Source organism: Streptopelia decaocto (genome assembly GCF_964273445.1).
Source record: "Streptopelia decaocto genome assembly, chromosome: 7".
Taxonomy (NCBI): Eukaryota; Metazoa; Chordata; class Aves; order Columbiformes; family Columbidae; genus Streptopelia; species Streptopelia decaocto.
The window spans coordinates 60,797,524-60,818,963 of record NC_138661.1 but is presented as its reverse complement, the minus strand read 5'-3'; the positions used below and the strand labels follow the sequence as shown (position 1 = coordinate 60,818,963).

The 21,440-nt window shown below is 42.6% G+C and overlaps 3 protein-coding genes across 8 annotated transcripts in view; 2 read left to right on the top strand and 1 right to left on the bottom strand.

The window, feature by feature from the left end:
- The window catches only part of TCP11L1 (t-complex 11 like 1), a 252,619-nt gene that overhangs the window by 163,132 nt on the left and 68,047 nt on the right, over positions 1-21,440 (top strand). The gene's annotated exons all lie outside the window — the stretch shown is intronic.
- On the bottom strand, positions 406-6,210 carry LOC309442798 (uncharacterized protein; the record flags this gene model as incomplete). Of its 5 annotated transcripts, XM_082059033.1 has the most annotated exons (4): positions 1,970-3,071; positions 3,451-3,613; positions 3,786-3,914; positions 4,886-5,215. In XM_082059033.1, 4 exons carry the CDS (start codon positions 5,212-5,214, stop codon positions 3,042-3,044), a joined length of 651 nt encoding a protein of 216 aa, XP_081915159.1. In that variant the 3' UTR covers positions 1,970-3,041. The 5 variants fall into 5 exon arrangements, 2 of the variants coding, with proteins under 2 accessions (XP_081915160.1, XP_081915159.1); XM_082059034.1 differs by lacking the exons at positions 1,970-3,071; positions 3,451-3,613 and adding an exon at positions 406-663 and having other exon boundaries at positions 4,886-5,214; XR_014184695.1 differs by lacking the exon at positions 4,886-5,215 and adding an exon at positions 5,973-6,210 and having other exon boundaries at positions 1,970-3,613.
- QSER1 (glutamine and serine rich 1) overlaps positions 5,213-21,440 on the top strand; it is a gene marked incomplete at its 5' end in the record, with an annotated part of 46,370 nt that continues 30,142 nt past the window's right edge. For both annotated transcript variants that reach the window (XM_082059027.1, XM_082059026.1), the window contains one exon: positions 5,213-5,439. In XM_082059027.1, coding sequence (XP_081915153.1) covers positions 5,213-5,439 — 227 coding nt within the window. The remainder of the gene's footprint in view (positions 5,440-21,440) is intronic.

The window sequence follows — 21,440 nt, the reverse complement described above, 5'->3', positions numbered from 1 at the left end:
TTGAATGATTGATCTTTGAAATGTTACTTTTAATAAAAGAATGTCCTCAAGTCCCCAAAATGCTATTTTGAAGCACTTGTGAATATTCATTCTCTCAGCACAAGGCTGTTATGCATTTCTAGAGCTTTTGTTGAAAAATGGTTAGCCACTGAAAGCTAACCACTAAGCTGTTTGTGTATGTTAGTGAACTATTTATGATACCATGGTAGTTCCAAAATAAAGTACTATTATGACTGAAATACAATCCTTTTTGTCCACTTTCAACAACTAAGCTGTAATCTCGGACCTGCTGCATTAACCGCGTGGTCTTTAACTACTTTCTTCAATCAGCAACAGCTGAAGCTGCTGATCCAGCAAATGCATCTGACTGTTCTTCCATGATTCCTTTCAGCCCATCAAAATTGCCCGGAAGCATATCAGGAATTTTTGCCACAAAACCAACAGTTTACAGATTTAGCTGAAAGCCTCTTAATGCAACAACAATAACAAATATATATATATATTTTGGCACTTAAACATGAAGGGAGAGCCAGGACAAGATCAAAACCAGGCATCACCTCTCACAGAAAGGCAAAGGACAGGAGCAACGTTCCCTGTGCAAGAAAATGCCATATGGGGATGGAGAGATACAGGAAAAGCCTTGTAGAACCAGGTTTGTTGTACCTGCAGTAAAAAAGATGACAAAAGTCCTGTGAAGAATCACCCCATTTGGTAACACCTGCTGCCACAAGCCCAAGGACCCTTAGTGGTGCTTTCCTGGTATTTAACGTACTGCTGAAGCTGTAATGTACCTTCTGCCTGGCCAGTCTTGTACAGATACAACATACAAAAGGCACTCAACTCAAACATTGGATGAGGTTTTTCTGTTAACATGGGTAATAATAATAGCACACTAAGAAACAAAGAAGTAACTAACTAAAATCAGTTACAAATAAATCGACATCAAGCATGAACTGGAACATTATTCTGGCCCTGGATTTGTGATCAATATATTGGTTTTCATTATGATCAAACCATGGAAAACCGCCAACACCCATTAGCTTGATCCTGCATGTCATTTGGCATACAGTCACTTTAAATACACAACTAGACCTCAAAAAGCACTGTGGCCATTTGGCATTGTGTAACATTAAATTATTTAAACAGAAAGAGGAAAATAGGAAAGTTTCCCTAAGGGGCAGAGTAGATTAGCTAAGACAACTCTGCAACGGAGCTGGCTTGATTCTGGCTGAACTGGCATATGGGCAGAGAAGCCTGTTACTGTCCACAGAGGTGGACAAGCACTCCTAGACTCTAGAGATTTCTATACTGAATGTATCAGGAGCCAAATCAGCATCTCATAATGAAAAGTAAAAGTTCCCCTCTCTTTCCCGTCATCTCCTTCCCTTCCTGGCTGCTCCTGGCTGCCCTGAGCCAGCGCTCACGTGAGGCTGAGCAAGCCAACTCGGCTCAGTGATATTGCAGAAAAATTATCTCTGGCAAAAAAAGTAAATGTTCTCTTGCCAGTGGAGTGAATTTACTGCTTGTGTTGTGGCCAGAGCGCATCACTAGGAGCAGGAGGGTGGTGTAGGGCAGTAAGAAAATAGAAAAGAGCCTTCTTTGCGTGTCAGGGAGCTGCTGAGCAGCCCAGCCTGGCTGCCCCACCACACCTGTGGGCAGCAGCACATGCTGCAGCTTGGAAGATCACAAGATGATTCATTCCCATTAAAAAGTTTTACCTTAAGTACTTAAATCTGCTTCCCAACTATCACATGACATTTTTAACTCTGTAAAGGATTTGTTATGTTGTTTTTCCAAGTGGAGATTGTTCATTTAGGGAAAGAAATAAGGAACTGCTCCAGGCTGGTGTGCTGCACAGATTGTGTTAACAGTGCTGTAATTTAAGATTTTGCTCTTAAATGAAGTGAAAAATTGTATTAGCTTTTGTTTCAGCAAAATATTTTTATTATATTAAATTATTGACTTGAGAGATAGGCACATACGATATCATTACTGGCTGTAGGAACTCAGTTGTGAACTACAGTTCAGAAGGTGTTAAAGCCCGCCAAAGCTCAGTTCCTCAACAGCAAGTAATAGCTGCATTTGAAAGAAAAGCATTACTTACTAACACAAGAGTCAAAATATTTTCAATATTCCGAATCATGAATACGTCTAATATGACTTCTACATAGACATCTTAATATGTACACTCTAATAAACACATTAAAATAACATGTAATTAACAGTATCACAGAATCACAGTATAGTTTGGGTTGGAAGGGACCTTTAAAGATCTATCAAAGGATTTTTTCTATCATTGACCGATCTTTCAGAAAAGCTGTTCACAAGTAGCATGGATACAAGGACACTGAAAAAGCACTTACTCTAAACAGAGTTCTTTGTTGTCTTAGAGAATGGTGTTACAAAATCTCTTTTGATTACAAAAAGATAAAATGCACAAACTCCTAGACAGAAGATGGCAACAAGCAGCAGGGACCAGTTTAGTAAGAAAACTGCAGAAGTCTCACCAGCTGGCCTCAGGACAAGTAGATTTATCTCACAGGAAAAGCAAATTACTGGATAAACTGACTTTATCTGGTGGTTCTGGATATCAGCAATGAAGATTTCAGTCTAGTCAACCTCTATTAAAACTACACAAAAGAAGTAACACTTAACAGCTGTCACAACTTCTGTTTCACCCAACTTCACTATTTGATTACACGGAAAATGATATAGCCCAACAATGTTCAAGGAAACACCATGTCTGTGGTATACTGACAAACAGTTCATTTAGTGGTCTAAACTAATTGTGTATCTGTTTCCCTGCCTATATATCTGGATTGGTGCTTGTTGTGATTTCTCATGTAACATGATGTTATAGCCACATATTTAACAGCATTAAGACACACCCAGCCCTTGTCTTTAGAGGAATATATTCTGTAATGAAAATACACACTATGGTACTCTTTAAAGTTCACGTTGCCATTAATTGAGAAAAATCAAACCGAACACTAGCAGTTTTCCCATTTATTAATGTAATTTCAAATTTGTGGCAAGAACCTCTAAGGTAGCTCCACACCAACATGTTCACTCTAGATAACCAAACACAACACTTAGGTGGAAAAAGCATTTTGTATCACTTAGGTCCATGTCTTGTCTTTCCCTCAGGCCCAGTTGAGAAAAATAATGCACTCCAAGTGTAATATTATAATGGAGACTAGCACAGATCTTGCAGGAAAATAAAAAACTGTAGGTCTTTCCTTGTTGGAAATACTTCTTTCAATAGTATCAGTAGCTTAAGAGCTTCATCATTAGCATAAAACTGCAGGTATTTGCTGTCACCAGGCCTCGTTCATATGTAAAACAGTAACCCTCCGGTTTCCCAGAGAAAGAAAATCTCCCACCCCCCACATACTCATCCAGCTGCAAGCAATACAGGTGCTAACTTATGCAAACCCAGGGAAAACTCACTCTGCTGGTTTCTGGCTTTGGTATACTTATTCTCCCTCCTCCCTTTGCCCTGGCCTCTGAGTGACTCCGCTCAGTCTCGTCGCTGCTGATGACTTTCACACTTCCCTCCTGATCCAAGGGTGCATTTCTTCCTGCAGTTAACTTCACTGCTTCTTGAAAGCAGCTATGAGAAAAGCAGAATCCCAGCTGTTCCTCCTAAAGTCTCTTACCTTCCTGCTTTCTTATGTAATATTGACCCCCCCCCCTTTTTTTTTTTAACTTCACTACAAAATTCGTTTCACTCTGTGGTCCAATGTTGCCTGGAGTACTACAAACTGAACCTTCAAAAGACTTACTTATTAACATACACCTTCCTCTTCTGAGCAATGCCTTCAGGTGCAGTCGCTCTCTTTTCAAGTGCATATTGCTCATCTTTACCTCTGAGGCACATTCCTCCTGCCCATCCTGGCCTGGGCACCTCCAACCTGAAGGGAAAACAAAACACCACAGTTCACCCACCGTCTCACTGAGCCCCCTTTGCTCCCCCATTCTGCACAGCTGGCGCCTGTTTCTCTTGTTTTAACAAGCACGCAGCCAAAGATTTTACTGCCTGTGCACCAGGTGGCTTACACTGCTCTAAATACTTAAATATTCTTGCTGTTTGACTTTTCAGACTCCAGGTCTGTAATGACTTATTGACGGAGAATGCTAAAGCCTTTTGGAAAGCCATATTTAGAGTGCTTTAGCTTGTAAAAAAAGGAAAATACCTCGCTACAGCGTTGTGGTTTAGTATTATTCAACCTCTAAAGCATCCTCAGAGCCATGACCAACATAAATCGAAGCGGCAAAGCAACGGCCCTGGGCTGCCCTGAGGGGAAACAGGGCAACGACCTTCTCCTGGTAACACCCAGCGCCCATCACCGTTTATATTCTTTTACCTTCCCCCTCAGTTTAGTTTTCCTGTGAGGAAGGTTTAGTTTTTCTGAGGAGGGTGGCCGGTCGGTGCACCGCACCGCACCACGGGAGGAGGCGTCCGGGAGCGGCGTCACGGTGCGGACACCTCCCCCCGCGGCGGGGCAGGGCGGGAGAGCCGCCCTACAAATTGCTTTACAACGCGCTCCCCGTGAGGCAACCAGCCGCCCCGGGGCGGCCGCCGGGCCGCGGCGGCGATCGGCCTCCATCTTGTCGGCGGCGGCCGCCCCGGAGGCCGCTGCCCGCCGCTGACGCCGCTTCCCCTCAGCGGGAACAAGATGGCCCCGCCCCGGCCCCTCCAACAAAGCGCCAGCGCTTCACTTGACGCGGCCCCGCTGAGCAACCGGCCTTTCCCCCGCCTCGCTGCCCGGGCCCGGCCGTCCCCGCCTTCAGCCCCCCCCGCCCCGGTGGCGGCTACCGCCCCCCGCCAGCCGCCGCCACGCTTCGCCGTCAGGCCGCGGCCGCCCGTTCCCAAGTCACAGACCTCCTCCTTCTCCTCCCCCCGCCGGCGCTGCTGGCGGCGGCCCCCTCCGCCGCGGCCTCCCTGCCCCCCGGCCCCGGAGCCGGAGCCCGTGAGCCCCAGTGCGCGCTGGCGGGGGAGGTGCATCTTGGGAAAGAGCAGCCCGACATGGGTCTGTGCCTGGCCGCCGCGCAGCCCCCGCCGCCGCCCGCAGCTCCCCTCAGCCGCCCGCCCGCCGCCGCCCGCAGCTGAGCGGGAGGGGAGGGGAGCGGAGGCAGGGCAGGGCAGGGGGGCCGGGACGCGGCGGCCTGGCCCGCGCCGGGGAGGGGGCCGCGGCGCTGCCCGCCCCGCATGAGGCAGGGGGGGGCCGCTCCCACCCGCCCCGACCGGTCCCCGCCGCCGCCGCCCAGCGCGCAGGGCCCCAGCGGAGCCCCCGCCGCCCCGGCCCCGCGCCCTGCCCCGATGATGGACAGGAACTACCCGACGACCCCCAGCTTCGCCGACCCCCTGGCCCCGGCCGCCGCGCAGCCCGCCGCCTCCTGGGCCTACGAGCGAGGCGCCGGCAGCCTCAAGCCCAGGTGAGGAGGGTCCGTCGGGGGGCTGCGGCAGGAAAGGCTGGGGTCTGGGCCGGGGCCTGGCCCCTGGGCGACCGAGGGCGCCCCTGGGTGAGGTGACCGAGGGGCCCCCTCCCTCCGGCGGGGCACGGCTGGGCGGCGGGGGGCGTCATCCGAGCGGGGCCCAGCGGCACGGAGCGGTGGGTGAGGCCGGTCGGGCCGCGGGGCAGGGGGGAGCGGGCGGACGGGCCGCGTCCCGCCGGGCCTCCGCGTCTCGGGGGGACACGGCCGCCGAGCCAGGCGGGTGGGGAGCAACCGCAGGGAGCTCCTCGGCGGCCCTTGGCGGGACGGGCGGGCGGTCTCCCCGCGCAGGGCGCGCCGCCGCCGCTGCTCTCCGCCCCGGAGGCTCGCGTTGGGCTGCGGCGCGGGTTCAAGAGTTCACGCGTCCCTGCCCGGCTCCGGGAGGGGAGCGGGGCCGCGGGCACCGGCGCTGTCCGCCGGAACAAAGCTGCGTCCCGCCGGCCGGGCCTGGCACGCCGGACACCGGGACACCTCACCCTGCGCCGGCAGACGCGGCCCCGGGCCCGCGGGGGCGGCCAGCGCCGCGCCAGCATCCCCTTGCGCCCTTTATTTCTCCGTTGTTTTTCGCCGTGCTGAGGTTGGTTGGTAATCTCTTCCCTCCAAAGCGCTGCTCTCCAGCGTGCGGAGCCTCCTTTCAAGTCGTCTGGAGCGATTGAGTCCCACGGAGAGTTCTGTAAAGTTCCGGGAAGTGCGGGAAGAAATACGGGATATCTTATTGGCCTCGGACTCCTTTTTGGTTGTCTAACTCTGCCAAATAAAAGGAGTATTTTCTAGGTGATGAGAGTTTTGTTATCGCCGCCTGCCTTTTATGTTTTTAGCTTGATGTATCTGCACTTCCAGTCTCTGCAACGTTTAGAGGTAAAAGTCTGAGGCTAAAAATACACCGTCAAAATAGGTGCGCCTATAGATGACTTTGCATTCGGTCCTGAAAGTGGTCAGGCATGTATTCTGATCTGTCTGATAAGATTAATAGAAGATTATTAAGTCAGGACTGTTGCAATCAGTTAGTCTGACCTCTTCATAACACAAGCCGTGGGACTTTTTTTTCAATCTGTGTTTGAAACTAGAGGTTATGTTTTAGAAGGTGCAGTTAAAGATTTCCAATGAGGCAAAATTCAGCATAATCTTGGTAAAGTATGTGAGTGGTTGATTTGTATTTTATTTCTTATTCCTGGTCTGTAGAGGGCTGCCTTTAGTTTCTAGCCACTGAATCTTGTTATAGCCTCATCATCACTGAAAATCCCATTGTAAGTGATGTTTTCGAAGTATGAATTCTGATGGAATTTGATTAATTTATTGATTTATGTTATTTATATAAAGAAAAATAAGCCATCTTTTGAAGTTTATTACCAGGCTTTCTTTTTTTATTTTTTTTTTTCTTTTTCTTTTTTCTTTCTTGTTTCTTTATTCCCCCCCCACACACACACACACACTTATTCAGTTTTTCTGTCAGTTTTCTCCTGGATCCCCTCCAATTTATTATCACCTTTCCTGAATTGTGGATATTGCATTTTAGAAGCACTTAAGTCAATGTTAAGTAAGATGATAATAGGACCTCCCTGGGGTGTGAGGCTCTGGATTCCTTGTTTCACAGAGAATTCCAAGGACAGTTCGTTATTTTGGCCAAAACCTTGCCCCATGAAGCTGGCTTCTCCAGGGAGTTGCCTACATGGCAAAGTAGGCTCTACTACTGCTTTTTCTAATCTTTCTTCCTAATTGTTTAACTACTTTTAGTCACATTGCTGTGTTGGTTTCAACAGAAGTCAGTGACATGTTCTTTCAGTATTGCTTTGCCAGTTCTCATCTGTTGAGGATCATGCCATCTATTCCATGAGGAAGGTTTGGATTTTCTAGCTCGTTTGAAAATATGTAGTTCAGGAGCAAGAGTGAGTCCCTCTGGGATCTTAGAAGAAACACAACTGCTTGGTGATTATTTTCTTTATTAAAAAAATGCCCTGGTTTCAAAAGTTTACTTTTTTAATAGCTGCTGTATTAATGCAATTATGTATATTTTGGCGGTTCCTTAGTTGAAATGGCATTGAGAACAGTCCCAACACAAGTACGGTGCAGAAGCTCATTGGATCAGTGCCTGGTACCTTTACCAATCAAATTGTTATTCAAAAAAATCAAATTAGTATTAGTGGATCCATTCTTCATATGACAATATTTATGCTATACTTTAGGAAGCCATGTCAAGAAGGTCTTGCTTTCAGTTCTTAAAAGTTTCATCTGGAGGCCACGTAGATGGTGATGAATGATACATTTTACGTGTATTGACTGAAATGTTTTAACTTTTTTTTTAACCACAGCAAGGACTGGGAAAATGCTATGAATCATATATTGTGCTTGAAGTTCTCCCAGTTCTTACCGTTCACGTCATTTTAGTAAGAATTAAAATACCCTTCCTTCAGCAAGATTTGAACCATGTTGGACACAGTGTTAAATACCGTCTGGGCTTGCATAGGTGTTTTGGGTTCCTCTGTCACTGATAACATTTGTCTTTGTATGGATGGAGCTGATTTTTGGGGAACTGGGATGTAAGAGTTGTGCTTATCATTGCCAAGGCTTGTACCAGCTGGCAGCAAATCATGAAGGTATAGATGTATTGTAAGGGAATATGCTGTTGGTGTTCCCGCCTTGTGTTACAGATCACTTCACGTTTTTCAGAATTATGTTTTTGATTGTGGTTGACAGGTAGTCATCTAAACAGCTGAAGCTGCATTAGCCTGATGTTAAATTAAAAAAATGTGTGTCACGTTCATCTGGTTCTTGCTTGAAAAGAATTCAGCCTTTAGGTGATATGGATAACAATATTTCATTCAGATTTCATGTTGTATTTATGCTGTTGCAGGCTGTGTCGTGGCAGGCTGTGTTCCCTTTGTGCAGAGAGCCATGTTCACAGTCTCAGCTCATCAAAATGATTTCTCCTCCCTACAAGCGTTGCTCCTGTCTTCCTGCCCTTAACTTCAGCCATCTGGTTTTTATCCTGCTCCTTATTTCTTGCAGGCGCTGTTTTGTCTGTGCAATGGCACTATTCCTATCAACCGAAAGGAAATGTGTGGTGAAGTATTATAAGGACATTGCTACCAGGCCTGCTGTGACATAACTTTTCCCATGGAATAGGAGAAGATAGTGAAGTGGGGATGGGAGCTGATGGAAATCACTGGAATTGCTGTGTTAGCTGAGCAGAGGTCACTCCCACTGGAGGGTGCGCTGGGACAGTGCAGCCACAGCAGCCTGGTAGCTGGGGAAACAAAGGGGGTGCCCCTGTCCTCATATTCCCTCTTACATAGACTGTCAGCATCTTGAAGGAATTTCTGATGGTTCTACAGGAAAACTGCCACTTTGACCTTTTTCTGTAGCTGTTAGAAACCCTTATTTCCATGCTGAAACTCTGTTTTTGTAGTGCAGTCTAAAGCTAGTCCTGTATTGAATAGCAGATACGTAGGACATACTTGTTCCTTGCTTGAGTAAAACAGTCTTCAGAAAACAGGTGAATGTGTAATAGTTTGAGAGACCGTTGTAATTGCTTGGAAAGGGAAATGAAGATGGGTGGTAACGGATGAGGTTTCTGGTTGAATATATGTCTGACCTGGGGGTACTTCTAGGGTTTCATTCAGAGAAGGGTTTTTGTTAGTGGAGGCATCTCACTGTTCGTGTTTGGTTTTTACCATGGCTCTAAGACTCCTCAAGTCTTCTGCTATATGTAGGTGAACATCAGTTCACAATTATTTTGTTGTTGTATTAAATTTCATGGTGACTGCCATAGTCTCTGATGTTCGTTTATGCCTAGTGGTCTTTGTCCATCTCTGCCCTACCCAAGTGTATGGGGTTTTATATAATTTAATTCAAGATTGTTCTTTACAATAGATAACACTGACATTTGGGTAGTGCGGCCTATATTTATAGCAGCTAATCTAACATCATGAGTTAGTTACAGTGATAGTTCATATGCGAGGTTACGTAAGTGGGAGACTTACACTTTTATGATAAAATTATGATAATTTTTTAACTTGTATTTTTACATAGCTGTCAAACTAGTGCTTGTTGTAATAACTGTGATAGTTAAGGCTCAATTTTAAGTTCTAACAGATTTTTGCATAGCTATTTGAAACTCTAAAAGTGCAGGTGATGTGTTTTAGAAAAACATAGAATGTTTTCTTTCATGAAATGAAATTGTTCTGAGAGGTAAAAGTAGTGTTTGCTATTAAGCACATTTCATACAAAAAGTTCCCTGTGGTGTATTATTTCAAATGTTGAAAGGTAAAGCTCATATGCTGTGAATATATTTAGAACATTTGCTATTAAAGAAAAGGCACAGAAGGATTGAACAGACTTTATAAACATATAAAAAGGTAGGTCATTATAAACCATGACAGAAGGTTTGGTAAGACTTTAAATCTAAAACATTTATGCACACTAAATAACACACTGGTACTCTATGGTGTAGCATAGATACTTTACAGGGACTTGCTAGCTTCTGTCTGTCTTTTTTTTTTTTTAATATACTTAATTGTTTTAAACTGTATTCAGTACACACTGAAATAACAGCTGTGGCAAGGTGAAGGATTGAACAGAGATGCTGAACATGTTCTTGCTGCGTGCCCCCCAGCTCTGCACAGGTGCAGGTGTGTGGTCATCTTGTACCATCTTTGTCAGAGTTTCAAAATGAGCCAGATAGGCTTGTTTGCAGTTACATGCCACATGCCTGTCCCAGGTTTAATGCTGACTTTACATAAAGCATTTTAAGCATTGTATGTCACTTTGATGCAGGAGAAATGGTGATGTAGTGCAGCATAGCATGCAGGAGGAATGAGTTGAAACTCCATCGGAGGGTGCAGTGACATGAAATGACTGCTGAAAGTGCTCTCCTGCTCCTACCTGGCCTTGGCGCTGGTGTTTGTGCAACTGTACGGGGAGCTGCGCTCATTTGTTGATCTGCGGGAAAACTAACCTGACGGAGAAGGTGAATAGCTTTCTCCTGAGCTGGAGAGCTGTGCTGGTGTACCTGTGCTGTCACACAGGAATCCGGGGGTGGCACCAGGGGACAAGTGGGGAGCAGAGCTGTAAGGAGTGACTCACGGGGACTCTGCCCTGTGTTCCTGAATTGCTTTTGGATGGGTTCAGCCTTGCACTTCAGTGAGTGTCCCACCCAGACCCTACTGCCTTCTTCCCTACCAGGAGCACAAGTGAGTGTCCCTGTTTGCTGAGCGCTTGAACCCTCTTGACATCACCTAGAATGATATTTTAGATGTGAGCCCTTTCCCATGGAGCCAACAACTTCAGCACAGGTTACTGAATATGTTGTTCTGAAAGAAAGGGTTTTTTTATCTTTTTCCACCTTTGCAAAAAGTCTTTCAGTCTTATATGTGTATTTTACCTTTCATCCTGTTAACTTTAATTGCAGATGTTAACTTTATACCACCAGAGAACAACCTTTCCCCTTCGTTTCTTCTGTACTCTTGCCCACCTTTTATGTTTTCTTGGAGGTGCTGTTGATTCTGGCATGATGCTGTCAGAGGGAGGAGGTTGTTTTTAGGAAAATCTTTGTTCCCGTCAGCAAAAAAGTACCTATGACCGGATTATATTAATTCTAAGCAATACTAGAGCTCCTTATACAGCGGTGGGTGTATTTTCCTTGGAATTTTTGATTTCTTCTGTTTAGTTGAAGCATTCACAACTTTGCATGTCAAAAAGTTGTTTTGTACGATGAGTGCCTATTCCATACATTTAAAAAACAAAACAAAAACCAAAACAAACACCAGTTGAAAGGCAGCACATGAATAGTTTCACTTCAGACTTTCCTTAGCAGCCTTAAGTGTGACAAAAATAACTCTGAGCAGGGTGCAGGGTTCGACCTTTCCAGCATGGTGTTTCTTACTGTACCACACAAGTGACAGAGGAAGGAAAATTCTTAGAATTTTTAAGCAAAGAGAAATAATGTGCTCAGAGAGGACAGGGCTTTTAGTTTTTCAGTACTGGAATTACTTATCTCACTGGGCAGAGTTCATAGTTTCTGGTTTTACTTCTGCTACTTTGTCACCTCTTCTCACATGGCAGATTTCATAGTTTCTGGTTTTACTTCTGCTACTTTGTCACCTCTTTTCACATGGCTTCCTTGTTTTATTGCTCTGACCAGACTGTTGGGGATGAATGGACATTTAGAGCATCCTCAGAACCTCTCTGACCATGGGTTACAATAAACAGGGCAAGGAGCTTTTATTCCCGAATCCCTGCATGCCGGGACTTCCTTATTCCTGAACAGTTCAGCAAGAACCTCTGTATGTTCAGACAAGCTTTTATTTGCCTGCATTGCCTTTTCTTGTTTTTCGTCTTCCTTCTACATGCCTTCCTCTTGCTTGCTTAGGACTTGTGTAAGTGTAACCAATTACACTCGGCAGGAATAGGCACCCTTAGGCATCCTTATCTTAGAGTCATAGTATTTACATAGGAGGATACTAAGGAACATTTATTCCTTAATAACCCTTATATGAATAGTACTTGGGGCTGTCAAACATCTAGATTTCATTGGAGATAGCCCTCTTTTTCACCTCGCAGCGTTGTGTGAGAAGAGTTTGAGAGCTCTGGCCCTTCAACTACTGTTTCCAGATGTCTGGCAACTTGTTCTGAAAGCTTTTGGACACCAAGAGCACACCAGACAAAGGGCCACTGCGCCCTGAGCCATGTGTGTGCGATCAGGACGGTGTTTTGTGGTGATACGGGATGTACCAGCGTATTCTGCACGATCAATGTTGCACTTTTTTTCTGATCAGGAAATCCCTTTCAGAAACACGGCGACTTCGTGTTTCACATCACATCCTGTTTACTCTCTCTCTTCTTCGTGTCAAAAATTCCAGTGCTAGACAGCGAATAATCCTTCAATTCCTGTGTGCCTTCTCTTTCGTTAATCTCTACTGAGCCTGCCAAGGATAACATTTCTATTATAATAGGTTTTTATCGATGGTGAGCATTTGCTATACAAAGAGTGATGCTAGCCAGCTAATTCCTTCAGGCTCAGCAGCACCCATTTGTTAACTACCTTGAGCTGGTGCTGGTGACCTGGAGGTTACTGATGCTCAGCACTACTGAAGAGAGATGGGATTTTCTTTTATTCCCCTCCAAAACAACTGTTTTGTTATTCCCTTTAAAAGGGAATACAGGTTTTTCACTATCTAAAGCATTTTTTTAGTTTGTGTGTGTGTACCATTTTGATCTCTGTTAATACTTGTTTTTGTTTAGACGTCTGCCTAAATGTCAGGAGATCTTGAATCAATACCTGGGGCATATTTAAGGAATCTGTTTTATATAGTGAAGTTTTTTACATCTTAAAATAATAAATGCCGTGTAGCTGTAACTATTTTCCTACAGTTTTAAAGAGTGCACGTTTTCCAGTTGAAACATTCACAAGCATCTGGGTTCGTATGGTATTTTCAGCTAAATAGTGACTGCTGACAATGTGGTAGCCACATTTCTGACCTCTTTGCAAGGTTAGAAATGTAAACTCAAATCTGTTTTAGGATGAAGAGAACACAGATGAAGAGGTATAAGAGCTAAATTAAAGGACTATGCTAATTTTCCTTATAAAAGTGGGTAGTAACACCCCATGATGTTTCCTGTAATGTAAAGGACTCTTGCTGCTACGTTTTACAATGAATTGTTTGTTGTTCATGTGTTAGATCTTTCCTGACACATCTCCTAACCTGGGATAGAAGTGTTGGTCATAGCAGTGCCTCTTGATTGAATCTAAAGGAACTTGTGTGAGCTTCTTGGCCCTTGGAGTGTGTTTTGGGAGGGGGCAAACACTGTCCCGGACATGTAGACATGCTGGCAGACTTACAGAATGTTTAATGGCCTTGAATTGCGGGCTGTACCGATGACCAAGGGTGGTAAGGTTTGTGGTCTCAGGTGTAGGCAGTGAGTAGATGCCTCGATTCTGTGCCAGTTCTGCGGCTGTGAGGCCTTTGATCTTCACAGCAGTTCAGTGTGTTGCGTACTGAGCTCTTAGAAATTGTAAGTTTGTGAAACCTTCCTTATTTCAGTACTGAGTGTTTGAAACTTGGTTGTGGAGCCTGATCCCTTTTGTAAATCTGAACGGGTTAGTGTTTGTGCCTTAGTTTCCTAGATGAAAGGAGAAGATATTTAATGGGTTATGGAACTGTAAAAACAAACAAAGGTGTTGCCTAAGATGGCTCTGTCAGTCAGTAGGACACATATATTTGCACCTCTTCCCTCTTTTGTGATGCATATCTCAACTTCAGCATCGTTTTTTCCGTACAGTTGGAAAATAAAAGGCTTATTAAGAACTGTGATATCAAGCATTCCTATAGTATCCCAAAAGTAATATTCAAGCTTGCCACAAAATACAGCACTGTAATAGCTGTGGGAGGATAAGGGTTGAGAAGCATTTAGACGGCTGATATGAATTGTATTTTTAATAAGGCACTGATGTGGCTATGCTGTATCTTGAGATAATGCTCTGCTGATTTTTGTGTTTAGAAATAAAATTTTATTATTAAACGTAATGAAATCCTTTTGTCTGTATCTCAGCCAACCATAATAGAGGATTATGCTGTGTGCTCAACCATTAATGCTGTGATGATCTTGAGAAGATTTTTCAAATATCTGTAAGTCAGCTTTTGACAACAGAATAGCATCACTAAACGGAGAAAAAGTGCTAGGTTTCCATTACTGGTTGTTACAATAATCTTTTAAATTGTGAGTAAAGCTCTGTAGGAGACAAGTACTAATTAGAAAAATCACAGCTATTAGCTCCATGCTGGTTAAATAGAACATTCTTTCATAGAGAATAGGGTAAATAAATGTAGTGAGAAAATAATCCAGTGCCTCAAAAGGTGAGAAAAGAAGATTGCAGTTCTTTCCATGGTGTAAGGTACACAGACCATAATGGGGATCTTGTTTTTCTGCAGGGAGGAGCGGAGAAGAAGCTATCAGGGAAGATATGTGAACCCGCAAAAGGTTGCTTGACAAACAAATGGATTAAAATGATTTCTGACACTGTATTGTAACATAAACTGGGTGCTGAATGTGGACATATCAGTGCCTGTTTAGATGTGGGAGGCAACAATACTAAGTTAATGAGGACATCAAGGTTAGGCTTCAGTGTTCAGAGCAGGAACACTGAAAGCTTCTCTCCAGGCCTTGAAATCTGAGAAAGTGCACTAGGAGCTCAAAAATGGCATTATTATAGAATAATTTAGGCAGGCTGTAGCCCCATTACAGTAGAAAAGGTGGGGTGGAGGCAGGGAAGGGGTAGGCTGCAGCACTGTATGGTCAGTTACATTAGCAATGTTCACATCTAAAAGTGGTTGGCGTTTTTCCCATTCTCTTGTGTAGCGAATTTCATTGAATTCCTTGACAGTTCCTTACAGGACGCAGAGGAGATTCCAACAGAAACCTGTCTGGGTGCTGCCAGCCCCCCAGGCCCTGTGGGGTGACAGCTGCAGGGACAGTGGTGGCCGTGGCCTGGATATCACCCCTGGGTGCCCCCCTGGCTTCTGGGTTCCTGCTGTGGAGTTTCGGATTAAAGGAATTAGAAATAGTTCATATTTAGAATTTTAATTCTAAACTTAAAATACCTTCACCCTTTTTTGCCTTTCATAGTGTATCTGATTTTTGTAAGCTGCAGAATTTCTTTTAGAAGTGGTAACACTATTTGCAAAGGAAAAAATAAATGAAAAAGACATGTTGTTAAATTTACTGCATTTCAACTGTAGATAACCTCAGCAAAAAAGATAATTTATGTTGTATACCTTAAAAAATAATAACATGAGGTAGTTTGTCCGATCCTTCCATAGTAACTGAAGTTGAAGTTTCTAAGTAGCTCATTTCTATCTGAATATCAGTTTTCATGTACATAGTTTCGAGACATAGTTTAAGTGGTTTTTATGAAAACAGAATTATGATTGTCTTTGTTATTAAGAACTCCACAGGTTACTTAATCCGGCAAGCCAGCACTTGCTTTCAGGTATTGAAGTATCAGTAAGGCTGTTTTGGCTTTCCTGAAGCGGTTTTGGTTTGTTTATTTTGAAAAGAATCAGGCATAAAGACTTCAGACACATAAACATGGGGATAAAAGGGAAATGGACCTTTTTGCCATAAAATCTTTCTCTTAAGATACAACATGTATTCAGGTAAAGAATCACGGGAACAGCATGAACCTTTGCTCATTCAGGCAGTTCCCTGCGTGTTGTTTTCTACCTCAAGATCTATTTCTCAGAAGAGAATTTCCTCTCACAAGTACCTTGAGATCGTCTTTGCTCCAGGTCATTTCTTCTGGTCTCAGCCATGATTTGGTGGCTCTGCCTATGAATTGAAGTGGGAAATTAACATTATAACTTCACCTTTAATGAGAGAATGAAGGGTGAATGCCTTTAGTATGTTACAATTCTGATATATTCTACCTTGAAAATGTAGTCTGTTTTAATTACGTTATAAGGCAAGAATGTGGCATAAGCAACAGACAGTTGAGATTGTTGATAAAATACTACTCTTCTGTGCTTTATTGACATACCATAGTACTGGAGTCTGATTCTGTATCATCATCTCTTCTATCTTGAAGAAAAATACTACTAAATAGTTAATAGTCCTTTAAAATATTGACATCTGTTTATTTTCTGTGTGATAACTCAAAAACAATCGAGGCAAATGCTAAAGATATATGCTGTTCCCAAAAGAATGCTCTACATACTTTTTAAGACGTATTAACTTCAGTGATGCTTTTCTTCTAATTTCTTAGTGGTGGACTTAATTTTTCAAATAGCAGATTATTCTTTTTTTCTCGTGGATACCATAACTGTTCTAGATTGCTGAATATTCTTTCTATTTGTGCAAATGTCTGTTGAATCTTCAAATATTGAGAATTGTCTTGTATCCTCTAATGAAAGGATCAGGAGAACTAGATACAGGGGGAATGGGCTGGTTTCCAGTTTTTCCTGAATCTGCCAACATTTGCAAGATTTGAACCAACTTTGTTCTGGCAGTGTCTTTTTCTTTTTTCCCCAGTATGTCTGAAGGTAGGAAATAACAGATGAACAATCACATTTTTACATTTCTAAGTAAATACCTGGCACTGCAATGAGTCTCTGGGCTGAACAGGAGTTTGTTTTCCTTTGTTTTCCGTCGGAATTAATTTCTGAAGCATCTTCTGTCTTCTGTATGGGTTTGCTTTAAACTTCTGGAAGTGTGTTGGCCTGTCTGTTGGACAGGAGTGATTTGATGTTATTAGCAGTATTAAACTCATTTAAATCGCAACTTTCTAGGCAAATCCCTTCATCCTTTTTGATTCTGCTTTCTTACAGTCATCACGTTTTTTAAAACACAAGATCGAACCTATTTTTTCATGAAATATACCTACCTGTAACATTGCTTTTAAATAGTTTTTTGAGCCTTCAGATAAGCCCTAGATGCTGAATTACATTCCATCTGGACTGTAGCAAACGGTGGTGAAGTCTGTTGGTGTTAGAATAGGCCAAAAAGGCCACGTACCCTCCGTTTCATCCATATTAAATTGAAGTGATGTTTCTAAGTAGTACTGCTACAGTCCGTCTCCATGGGATGCTGTGCATAAAGGCGCATTAGCAAGGAGAAATATTTAAGCAAAATATTTATCTGATATTCAAACAATTCTAAATATGAACCCACCAACAGGCAATGCAAGCTGGAACTGTATTTTACAGGTTTAAAATCAAAAAGAGACGTAAGCTGCATATCACTTTATATATTTTACATTTAGAACAATATTTTTAGTATTTAGATATGCGTCTGTCATTCTTGTGGTGTTGGGATGTTAAGCAGCTTTGTTTTCAGCCTCTGAGTGGAACTGGCGCAGCCAAGGAGCTGGTTGAAGAGATTCCCGTGCCGAGTGAGCTTTCAGGTGGAGGGTGAAATTCGGGTAATATTTCCCTTATTTCACGTATATGTCAAGTCAGATAAAATGCAAAGTGAGAGTTTTAAGGTGTTTCCCTGCCAGTACAAGGCTATCACTGTATTTTTAATCTCCTTTTTGGTGTTTTATTTAGAAACGGACCATATACCCAGTTCTCTTCCCGCAGGGGTCAGGAAGCTCCTCTTGTTTACTGTGAGGCCAAACCGGCTGCCCAAAGATTAAATCAAATCGTTTCCCTCGTCTGCCTCAAATCTGATCACTCCTGTCATGCGTGCTGGGTTGTTGCCTTTTGTTTTGTTGGGCTTAGTTGATTTGGATCTCAAGACTTGTTAGGCCTGTGCTGGCGGCTTCCACTCTTGGGACCTTCCCAGCCCTGCACTCAGTGTCAGGGGGCTCTGGTTTCACTTTGAGTGCAACCTGTGCTGTTTGGATACTTGAAAATGCTCTGTGATTTAGTGTGATTTTTTAGCAATTTTCCTCTATATCAGAGGTAGAAGTTGTATGCGTATGAGAACAAAAGAACAAGGTATTGCACCTGAAAGCATCCTTTACAATTTAAGAGTCCTGGTCTGTTCTTCATGTAGCTGTTATATGTTTCCCTAGAGCCTGAATAATTGCTCTGACAAAACTTAGAATTAAAAAAAAAAAAAAACAAAAAGCCTTAAAAATTGCTAAGCTCTAATGAAAATTGTTCTAGAAAATAAAGTAGAAAGATGAAAATGTCCTCTTTCCATGTAATGGTACTTTTTATATCAAATATTAAGTAAACTAAGATACAGAGACTAAACCACCTGAAACAAGTATTTCCTTCTGTATGGATGTCTAGGAGAGCAAGGTTATTTGAAGAAGACAAGAGAATTAAAAACATTTACTTGTATATCCAGTGCTTATTGCAGCTGAATTTGTTTCCGTGTAAGAGTGATCCTTCCATTTGAGTTTGAAATTGAGAAATGCACCTATCACTTGCGCAAAGTGCAAACCAGATGATTATGTTGGCCGGTGAGGAGGGTGGTGAGTGCAACGTAACCCAATAACCTTTTGCAGTTGGAGACCAAAATTCGTATGAAACTATTAGATTGCAGAGCGCTGTGGAAATACATTATCACAAGAATAGTGATATAAACAGATAAGTGGAGAGCTGATGAAGGAAAGACTCGATACAAGCTAACAAAAAGGAGTTATAAATCAAGGTTGAGGTATTTTAGTAACAATTAAGTGCGAAGACCACACATTTTCTTCCAGAAATTTTGCTGGGGAGGTAATAATCTTCTATCAGTCCAACTGATGGAGCTGAAAAAAACAGATAATTATTTGAATAATTACACTTTCATTGTCATAAGGATTTTTTTATTGCGTCATTACAGCAATGACAGATAATGACGGCTCTTCATAGCACAACTCTAAAAGGACACTTGAATATTTTATTCAAATTGAATGGACCTTTTCAATGAAAAATACTTTGGGGGAACTGTTTTCCAGATTTGTATGTCAAATTTGTATTACTTTCTGGCAGTAATCACTTCATTGTGCACTTAGCTATGCCAGTAGAAGTAAGAAATCACTGTGGTGTATCAGCGAATACGGGAGAAGTGTTTTTGGAACATTATATAGCAACTAATGATAACAAATAACAATGCACCAAGTAATGTGAACGTGTTTCTTCAGTAACTAATCTGACATTTCAGTACAAGTGAGAACTCGTGTGGAATTTTAACAAACTTGGAAGCAGGCGTACAAAAGGCCAGATAGCCGTAATGTTATTTGCCATGCTTAGTGTGGTTTTGATATGTGACTAACATGCTGTATAAGTTCATCTGTTTAAAAGCTGTATTTTATAAAAAGGAACCCTAAGGCAGTAATCTGCTTTCAGATTGCTGTGCTTGTGTTTAGGATAAGATTATGTAAACTGAAGGCATATATGTTGGGGGTTTTTGAGATAAGAATCTACATTCCAGCACCTAGTAATTATACAATAAACAATTAACTGTTCTAATAAATACATTGTTTTTATTGAAAGACAGGTTCATTTTTGAGGTTGCGGTTGCATTAGCTATGACCTGGGAGTTTGTATTAAAAAAAAAGTCATAATATTCTGTGAGTATTCTTCTGATGCTCATAATCACTAGAGTTTTGAGATTCCACTAATTAACAAGGTTTCTGAGACACTAAGTCTAGAGGTTATTTTGTAGGCCCCTGTTAATTTTGGCGTCCTCTGTGTTACAAAGTCTTTGTCTAAGTTTCTTCTACAAGTTGCTTTCATCATTCAACGCATCCTGCCTCACCTCTACAGTCTTGTGGTTTAGGCTGTCATGTAGTCTTTGCATATACTGTGTGTTTCCTTTACCAAAAAGTGTTTATTGCGAGGGAGTGAAGGAATGGAAATGTTCACTAAACAACCAGAACAAGTAGAAATTTCAAATTAAAAAAAAAAGGGGGAGGGAGAGGGCAAACTTATTTTTCAATTTCCCAAATTTTCAGGTGATTAATTTAAAGTCAAGTTCATCCACTTTTTGCTCATGACCTTCTTCTGTGACAATGTAAGAGGAGGAATGAGACACGATTACTTGATGCGATCGGTACAGGTTTTTGTGGGTCTCACCTCATCTGGAAGGACTTTTGCTGCCAAGTATCAGCCCCATTGCCAGAACACCAGTACAACACCAAACTTGCCTCCCAGCCTGAAAATACTCGACACAGGATAAGGAAGGTGTTCCTCTGTATGAGTGATACATGTAGGATGACTTCAGAGTTTGCCTTTAAAACATATTTGAAAGTCAAGTCAGCATTGCACACTTTGGTGTAGGTAAATGCTTAAAGAAAACTTGAAAGTAGAACTGAGTAAAACTGAGTAAACACATGGAAGGTTTTCACAAGATCAGCATTTGTGTTGGTGAAGATAACTCTTGCTGACAGTGCATGTGTTACCATGATTCAGTTTAGAAATGTATTTTCTCGTGTAGCACATTTTTATTTAAAAAAATCTGAAGAAAACATCATGTGTCTTAAGTTTTATGTTTTTTCCAGCTGTGCAAGTTTGTTCAAAAAACTAAACCACTTTAAAATTTGTCTCATAAAAAGACTCACATTTAAAGAGACTTTATTACATGCATAATGTTTTATGTGCAGAACACTATTGTAATTTATTTTGTCTGGAAGTACTAAAATTTTTTTAATGCTGTAAATCAAAAAATAACGTAGTGTCATGCAGTCATGCCCGCCAGTTGTCCATAGTAATGATGCAAATAATTAGATTTCAGTCAGCATATAATATAAATCAGGTGCTGATACATAGTGTTGAACTGTGCAAAGATCCATCCTCTGCAACAGGGGTGTCAAACTCATCTTCACTGGGGGCCACATCAGCTTCGTGGTTGCCTTCGAAGGCCCGAATGTAATTTTAGGACTGTATGAATGTAACTACTCCTACTCCCCTGCTCTACAACGCAAGCATGTCGATATGCTGACTCTGAATTGAGGTTTGGCGATTCTCTACAAGGTAATTATTGCTGTGAAAGGTGTTAAAGTGCCAGAAGTGAGTGCAATTGAGAAAAGCAGTAGCTGAGGTTTTCTGTCTGTTTGTTTTATTTCATTCTTTAGGTTTGTGTTTTAGTCTGACACGCTGGCTGTAGGAGCAGTGCTCTGCCATGAGCAGCTGAAATGGAAAATATATCCCATTAGTGCATCTCGGATATGGAAGTTAATCCAGAGGCCTGAAATGTGTCCCTTCCAGAGGGGCTCTTGCTGGGTGCCGATGTGTGGGGGTCAGAGCTCTCACAGGCTCATCACATCTCCGCTGCCTCCTCTCAGTGTCTTCATGAAAACGAAGCAAATCCAGTAGTGTTGCCAATTTTTATATTATTTAGTGACTCCTCTAAAAGTTTCCCATGATGTCATGGTTCCTGGCATCGACTGTTTGGTTTTTCCCTGATGTAGAAGCGACTGCCCCCTCCTCCCAGGGGATGGGAGAGGGTAAGTCCAGTCCCCTGTACAGCAGTCAGCAGGGATCACTGTGGGTTTTGCCGGCTGAGGGTTTTTGGCG